At 51.6% G+C, this 8,682-nt stretch overlaps 2 protein-coding genes across 2 annotated transcripts; both read left to right on the top strand.

Annotated features, from left to right (window-relative positions):
* Window positions 1-2,099: 2,099 nt before the first annotated feature.
* On the top strand, window positions 2,100-3,312 carry GLOTRDRAFT_133892 (uncharacterized protein; the record flags this gene model as incomplete). Its single annotated transcript, XM_007872865.1, has 4 exons — window positions 2,100-2,177; window positions 2,903-3,052; window positions 3,106-3,237; window positions 3,295-3,312. The coding sequence occupies 4 exons, from the start codon at window positions 2,100-2,102 to the stop codon at window positions 3,310-3,312; spliced, it is 378 nt and encodes a 125-aa protein (XP_007871056.1).
* Window positions 3,313-5,031: 1,719 nt separating this feature from the next.
* Window positions 5,032-7,494, top strand: GLOTRDRAFT_133891 (uncharacterized protein; the record flags this gene model as incomplete). Its single annotated transcript, XM_007872864.1, has 10 exons — window positions 5,032-5,040; window positions 5,098-5,181; window positions 5,257-5,451; window positions 5,506-5,634; window positions 5,684-6,136; window positions 6,191-6,340; window positions 6,397-6,510; window positions 6,567-7,115; window positions 7,167-7,286; window positions 7,339-7,494. The coding sequence occupies 10 exons, from the start codon at window positions 5,032-5,034 to the stop codon at window positions 7,492-7,494; spliced, it is 1,959 nt and encodes a 652-aa protein (XP_007871055.1).
* Window positions 7,495-8,682: the final 1,188 nt, after the last annotated feature.

The following is an 8,682-nucleotide window of genomic DNA, read 5'->3' as shown; positions in this document are numbered from 1 at the left end:
AAATATGGCCTGCTATACAGCATCATCAGCCACCACCATAACCAGGAAGGAGCGACAACTTACTCCAGGCAGACACGGGGTAGATATTCGGCCAAGGGCAAGGCCACGCACAAGGTGCAGGCATGCATACGACTCATCGGGAAAAGTGCCGGGGACAGTGAAGGTGCAGACTCACAGTGGGAACGGCAAGGCACACCATCAGAGACAACAGAAATAGAAATAGCTCCACAATATTGAGTACATACCTATCCAACCAGGTCTGGAGTTTCGCATACACCCATGCAAGCAGGAAGTAGTGTTTTATATCCCACATCACGGCCAACCTATAAATCAATGGATGTCATGCAGAATTCGTCCAAACTGATTGTATTCACCTTACACAGCACGCGTACAAAGCTCGGTGCACACATGAGCTGATGGTAGACCAGCACTTCATTCAGCACATGTTGTATCCGCGGTGTTGAACAGAACCCGGTCAATGGAGTGACGAGGATCCGGAGAACACGCCGCAGCCGTCATAAGAACCTGTCGTCATGAGACTTCACGGGCGAACAGCCATGAATGGAGTGACTCGAACGTACCCAGAGAGGTCGCCCGCGACGCCCTGCATAAGTCAAGCCACGGAGTACAGACGAGCCCGCACGCGAGCCGGCGCGTGAGTATGGAACTGAAAAGCTCCTGGCGAGAGGCAAGGGAATGATTCCATGAGATCGAGGTGACAACGGTGAAGCGAGGAATGAAAATGAGAGACGACGCGAATGTTGAACACGGCGGATTGAATCGGAGTTCAAAACGCGGTATCAACAATGTCATGTGACCGGCTGCTCATAACCGGATGACCGGGCGGTGAGCAGAAAGCGCTACTATCATTGAGGGGGTTCTGCAAATTTTGCAGAACCCCCTCACCCCCTTATATCTCATTCCACACTCAACCAAAAAATGTTGGGTAAGCTCAGGCAGGTATATATACACTAGAATAGAACCTCTGCCAAGTCAGAATGGGAATATCTGCTGTGGTTGAAGAGAGGGAGAGAAAATGGGTCCTATAGGCCATGGGAAAGAAACAGTGTCCACTAGATCTCTCGTGATGCTCTCAACGGACTGCAGTGGAATGGCTTGGCGTATCATGAATATGCTGTCTATAGTACAATACACCAGCCCGATAGAGTAAATAACGAGCGTGTCGAGATAGAGAGGCAACTTTGCACATCTCCCGGGCCCATATCGTGACAAAAGCGTGACATGGCTCGCGGCGAGATCCCACTGTGACCGCATGTGACACCTTTTTGCAGAACCCCCTACATGAACCGGCATCTCTCTCCTACGTTCCACAGGCTGCATAAAAATGCACAAAAATCATGAAGACGTTCATCACTAAGTCACACACAATATGCGGAAGATCCGGTAAGAATCCGTCAAGTGTGCGGAATGCTACAGGCCGAATTCGATACTTTTTGCAGAACCCCCTCAATGATAGTAAGTCCGTTCTTGATAGTGAATGGCACGAGGAAATCCGCAGGTGCTGCGATGCGTACCCGTATCGAACCCGCACGCAACTCCGCGTTGACGGGCCGGGTATGGGTATGCGGGTACCCGCGGGTCTCGGTTTTGAGAGCGCGTTAAACGACTCGGACCTGTTCTCGATACCAGTCCGGTCACAGGTGCGGCGAAACGCGACCCGTACCTGTACCCGCTGGTACCCTTACCCATGACATGCTCGGGTTACGGGAACCCTTGCCATTCACTTTCAAGATGAACTTGAATGCCGACTCGAGCTCCCGAATGCCTGCCATTGTGTACAACACTAGCTCCAGCCAAATAATCCCCCGCGCAGTACTCGGCGACGGGGCAGATGCTATGGAAGGTATGTAACTATTCCGTGAACCACTTTGCATCCTTGCACCATAGCTTTGACCAGTTCACCAGATGGATCCGCATGAACAAATCGATGAAGGTCATCTATTACGGGAGTTGCTAATAAATGTATATAGTGTTTTCTTGAATGGGTCACGTAGATTAGATGTCAGTCATTCTAGATTATGCAACAATTATATGCTTTAGAAGGACTTTTTGCCATCATACATAATTTTGTCTAAATTATGTCTAATTCGCTTGGGAGGGTTTTCCTGATGTACTCCACATTGGAGGGATCGCTGGACCAGACGCAGCTAGTCCAGGTACGAGGGTTCACTTACCTATTTGCATGATCCAGCACCAACTGCTTGGACAGGCCGTTCGTCCACCCCGATCCGTCCTCTTGAATGCCACACCGGAGCCGGCGGCTTACCCTGCCAGCGCTGATGCACCCACATCGTCGGTTCTCAAATTGTCTTTGTACTCGGTGAAGAGTGGGAAGCAGAGGTAGAGTATCTCTTTGCAATGCATGGTTACCTAATGCTTTGGACAGAGGTCGTGGAAGGCATCCAAATCCATCAACATATGCGACACCACCACATGGACCACTAGCTTGCATATCCCGAGGTACCCACATCATCTGCGCCTATGCCTCAGATATCCCTCGATGGCCTGCCGGTAGCGACTAGTCAGGGCGCATCAGAGTCCATCGAGTCATACCCTACACCTACATCAATGACACAAAATAGGGACACGCCATTAGCGTCATCCACGCCTCCGCTCTCAACGTACAGGCTGCCACAGAGACATGAGACGTTGGAGCCATATGCTATGCCCACATCGATGGCAACGTCTGGAGACACTGATGAGAGTACACCGTTGGTGTTGTCTCCTCCAGGGAACATACCTTTGGAAGCGTGGGGAAATGAAGGAAGCACCGATTTACTCGCTTATTCGTATCTACAGAGCTCAGATGGAGCATGCGATCGGGCACGAGCTCTCACCTGCAGGACTTCCCACTGTCAGGACTGACTATAGCTCCTTCTAGGCCTACAAGGACCCAGAAAGGTACATAGTCAGCGAAGACGCACCCGTCGAAGCCTCCGATGATGTCCCTTGCCAGGAGAGGCACGACATCGACATCGCGACAGCGTTGACAAGTTCGGCGCCCGAGATAGGAGATGAGCGAGAGAATCAAGTACGAACTCACATACATGATTTCCGACTCTGTGTATTCATCGGCCGTCCTAGCTCTATGTACAGCAGGCGGCGCCGTTGGCCAATCAAGCACAGGTCCTTCAGGACTTGTGCGTGATACCCATCCGGAAGTGGCGAGGAAATCTCCCTACGTCGCTTGGGCAGCTTTCACGAGAGGCCCAGGAGGTATGTGCTGATCTACGTATGGTGATTCCCGAGGCACTGACTCACGCGTGTTACCAGCTGTACGCGTCGGGGTGAGGACCCGGCCAAGTCCGCACAATGGATAGGGTACATCCAAGGACCGGCGGGTAGACCATCGAAAGAGGTATCGGTGGTGGAGAAGTGAAGAAGAGAGATAGGTACGGTGTACAAAGCAGGGATAGGAATGTGGATAGGATGGCATCAGTGTCAGCGACAGTTTGAGTGCGACTTACGAGGGTTTAATGTTGAGTCGTTCGATGATGGACATGGCATTCTACGTTCGGCCCATCACGTTCAGAGTCAGCATCAGAGAAAGACATTCATGAGTACGTTATTCAGACAGGGACTCACAAGCCTCACAAATCATTCATCCCAATGGTATTCGTCGTGGACTCACGCAACGAAATCAGACAAGACTGTTCAATGACACATTCCTAACTCTTCGACGCAGGCAGTTCAGGGAGATGAATAGGATCGCTGAGTGTAATAGCAGTTTTATGGGATCCATTAGGTGGACTCAATTCTGTTTTTCTCGAGCTGTTTCTCACTTCGCCCAGGCCTTTCGGGGTCCCTGCCGAACGGCCATCTGGCTTAGATCTGAGTGCAGAGCAAGAAACAGAGCGAATTCCAGAAACACCTCTGGAGGTGTTTCCCTCGTCTTTCTGCTCGTCTGAGTCGTAAAATCACACGCGAGAACAGTGATGGGCCAATCGGCTAGCGGGAATTGCTGTCACTATCGACAGCTCTTGATGAGGAACATTTGAGAAACAGTTTGAGAAACAATGGTCTCAATTATGCTTGGATTTCTCCGTGTCGCCGGCGCGGCAGCAGCGATTCCACTGGCAAGAGAAAAACAAGTGCGAGAAACAGAATTGAGTCCACCTATTGCTGCATCAGACAAGCTCTGCGAATGACATAACAGGCGACAAAGAACGTCGATGGTGTCTGACGGATGAGAAGGAAAGATTGGAGAAAAGACCCCAGACATCCCAATGCTTGGTTTGCCACGGAGTTCGGTATATTTATATATAGGTCCAACCTGCCATGTGCGGTAATATACATAAGCTCGTCAGTCAGTTTCATGCCATACAGCACAGGTAGAGCTTCATTGCGACATATGGATTGCCTCGAATGTTACTGAGAACTAGTACAATGTACGCACATTGTGGAGGGCACTGACTCGAGGGCTAATTCCTGACGGTTGCAGGGATTCGGGTGCCACACAGCATGACCTCCGGTGGTGATCTGGTTTTCCAAGGGCAGACGGCTTGTTGCAATGCCCTCAGCGGGAATTGCCCTTGTCCTCCAATTTTCCAGATCTAAGTGATTTATTGATTTAGCAGAAGGGAAAAGCAGCCGTACTCGCTCACCCTGAGGTGAATGGGTTCTTATCCCGTAGCATGCTGCATCAAATCGGTTTTTATTCCCATTGGGACTATCATTGAGTAATTATGTTGCTGATAAACATAGATATAGGACAAGGTCAAATTGTACGCAGTTAGGATTTGGCGTAGATCCGAGATATTCGATTATTTCTTCAAAGTCGTGACCCTGGCACCCTGCGAAAGTCCTCTCCTCGGCATCTTCCTTGCTTTCAACTATCACTTCCTTTGTCCTCATCCACTGCAATCTTCCCTGTTAACTTCTCCAGCAACCACTATGTTGGCTTTACGCCGACCATGTAATTATGATTCTTTCCCGTACTCTACCACGCTACACGGGGACAACTGTGTTGACGGTGCTTGGACTTACTCTGGGGATATGGGATATCATACCATGGAAGCTGTAAGTGGACCGTGATCCTCTTGATATCCTGCCCTCTTACGTTCCTTCATCTCTCAGCCACTACAAACCCATATCCATGCCACCCGCAACCACCATGAGCCCGTAGATAGCACGTGTGGCTCGAGTGCCTATCAGGACGCGGTACGAATTAATATATTACAGACATGCTACCCTGCGCGCCAGTATCTACGCAAAACGACTGACTCGATATCTCAGTACAATACGCACCCCGAGGCATCCGGCACGTCGACTTTCGCCCGACCTTCCACCGGTGCCACATCCAACCATGACCTTGAGGGCGGAGACTGGGACGCCCTCGCCTGCCACCACCAGTGGCCTAGACTTCAGGGTGCAAAGATATCTGAGGACTCTACGTTGGCCGATGCATTAGTAGAACGGGTTGTGGGGAAGGTACGAGGGTTTACTCACCTGGTGGCAAGGGATGTGTACCCAATGCTTGGACAGACTGATGAGCAACAACAACCTATCTACATATACGTTGAGCGCTTGCCTACCGCTGTCGCCTCCAGTGGTGTGACGGCTGCACCCTACTCGACGTTGACCGGTGCGCTTGGTGAGTGGGAAGAAGCGAAGGTATGAGTACACCTATTCTTGTACAATGGATCCATACTAAAAGCTCCAGAAATCTGAGGAGCCATACCTACCTACTGCCATATCCACCACCGCCACATTGCCGACTTCCCCGACGTGTCGCAGCATCACCAGACGTCTAGCGACAGATCAAACATCGATGTACAACCTGCCAATATCATCGACCCGTCGTGGGGCAATGGAAGCCATCGAGGCATATGCCACCCCCGAGTCCACGTACGCTAGCCACTGCGACCTGACTAGGTCACCATTATTAGCTACAGCCCAACCTACGGAATATGGACAGCCACGGGACGGGATCCACAACGGCGCAGTAGAGTTATTTGAGGGATGTGATACTCCAATATCAATGGTGACGACTGGCGAAGACGGCGGGAGTATATCACCAATGTTCTCTGCTTCACAGATTACGCCTATGGAAGGGTGGGGAGAGGTACAAAACGGGGAAGCGCTGGCTTATCCATACCTGGAAATCGATAATCAGGTACGAGCTCTCACTCGCAGTCTACCTTCAGATCTGAGCCTCACGTCGTCCTAGTTCCACGGGAACCTGGGAAGCTTCGTACACAGCGAAGACACAGCTGTCGCGTACCCATACAACATCGATTTGCAGGATACGGAAAACTTCGACCACGTCGTGTTCACAGATGCGGGCCTCGGAGGCACATGGAATAATGGAGAGGATCAGGTGCGAGCGCGCCTACACAAGTTTCTAACCTTGCATGTTCATTCTGGGTCTTCTAGATCTACATACCGGAGGCACGACAAGCCCCGGAGGATTTGTCGTATATCCCTATCAGAAAGTGGCCAGCGCATCCCACTGCCTCGCTTCAACAGCCTTTATACGAGGCGGAGGAGGTACGAGCTGACTTACGTGCGTTTTCCACGAGGTACTGACTATCGTGTCCCGCCAGTATGCGGCCGTGACTAATCAAAGCCCAGTATGGCCGGCACAGGGGATAGGGTCTTTTGGCGATACCCATGAACCCTATAGCCAATTTCCGGAGTTCCAGGCATCAACACCTGGAATGAGTCAATCGACGGCTCCCGGGAACCAGATTAATCAACTCACCGAACATTCGGAACAGCCAGCGACGGCACCACAGGGGAGCACCTCAGCTCTCCCGCAGTCAGTTGCTGCACCATCGTCATGGGGTAAATCCACTTCCCGTGGCCGACAGTGCATCTTTCGCTTTTATCGTCCGCCGCAGTCGACGGCAGAGAGGCCAGAGTCGCTTGCGCCGGTCCGCGCCCCAACACCGAAACAACGGAAGCGACCGCGAAAGATTGAAGGAATCATCTCGATTGGTGTCAGAGACAAGTCCATTCGAGAGCGCTGTGTATTTAAAGGCGTGTCCGTCGATGTGCTCGATGGAGACAGCATGGAGGGGTGGGGACGTCGAAACGACATAATGTTGCAAAGATACGAAGGCGAATACCAGCCTTGTGTCCTCGAATTCAAAGTACGTCTCGTCCTCTCGCGATAGCAGAAATAGTTACTTACCGATCCTTAGTACCGACAACACGGACAGGCCATACGCGTCGATCTAAACGAAACCAACGATACGATCAGAGTCCGGGACTTGGCGCGGATGATTGCTCGACATTTTGGGCGTTGGTGTAGGGAAAGCGATGTAAGCTATATCATATATTTCTGGACCGGTCGGCTTGCTCACCTAGTGATAGGCCCAGAGGCGAACTGTATGCCAGCAACTAGGGCATCCATCCAACCAGTCTGGAGTGTGCGAGTGCGGCCGTGAACCGACGGCGATGGAGAACGTTATCTTGACGAGCATAGAGCAGAGGGGGAACCACTTTACGGGAGTATTCGTGGACCAGTGAGGGAAGGATGTTTCATCGTTCAACTGGGAGATTCGCCGTTGAAAGAGGCATCGGGGGTGGCGAGAGGTCAATGGATACGGCGCGGACTCTGAGCATAATAGTATTCGTATCCGCCACAACTTTAGGGTGGCTTACGACCGTCCAATTTGAGGGTTCTGACTGCAATGGAAACATCGTTATGTAACTTGGCCGTCGTGTTCGATACCCATGAGAGCATCAGCCTGTCATCTACAATAGAAGTACAAACCTCACGATTAATGCATCCAAAGATCTCGAATCGCGCTTCTGTTGCAACGAGTAATTATAAGATGAGACCGGAGACAACTGGTGTCAGCAAGCACCTAAGCCGTCTGAGGGATGACAGGAGGCAGGACCACTGGGCGTAGGATCGGTTTTTATGGCTCTGTCCCCCATCTGATAAGCCACGCCGCACGGTGCATCCGGAGAGAAAGACCGTTCGGTCGCACCCGAGTGACGCCAAAAGCGAGACGCCTTAGACTTGGGACTACGCCCCAAGACGCGAGACCAAGGGGTCTTGAAAACCTTATTTTGCCACCCCACCTGAACGCCCCCCCTGGGTACCCCACCTCGCCCCCTCTGACTTCAACGCTCGAGCATCGGTCTACATACAGTACACGTCACCGCCTACGCTAGTATAATAAGGCCGTCCGCTACTCTGCTCGACACCCCGTCCTCGCTGTCTTCCCCGTCGACCACCATGCCCTTGCCGCTTCCGGCAGCGGTCCGGGTAGAAGTCTGGTAGCAGACCCCAACCCTAGGGCGTACCGCCACGTGTCTGGTGACACAGGCGCGCCGCTTCTTCGAGGCTGCGTCCCGCCTTTCCGGCACCTCGTCAGTAGGCCCGTCGTCGTCGTCGCCGACGATGAGCATAGCTATAGTACTTGTATGTAGTCATAAAAACATGGAATAAATTTCATTAAATACAGAAAATTCATGCTATTGCATTGACATGTACGCGGCGTCACTTAGACGCTCCGATCGAGCGTCATCGCCGTCAGGTTTGTCGTGCTCGTTGTCTTCGACAGCGGCGGCGCACACCCTCGTATATGGCCTCAACAAAAATAATAAATTCATAGGATATTACATATATGCATTGACTCGTATTCCAGGCCATTTGTAGGCATAGAAAATGTCCAGATATGCGAAATCTCACCTATGTCCAAGGGG

The sequence above is a fragment of the Gloeophyllum trabeum genome (assembly GCF_000344685.1).
Source record: "Gloeophyllum trabeum ATCC 11539 unplaced genomic scaffold GLOTRscaffold_00020, whole genome shotgun sequence".
NCBI lineage: Eukaryota > Fungi > Basidiomycota > Agaricomycetes > Gloeophyllales > Gloeophyllaceae > Gloeophyllum > Gloeophyllum trabeum.
Note: the sequence above shows the minus strand (reverse complement) of the source record. Positions and strands in the feature narration are given on the sequence as shown.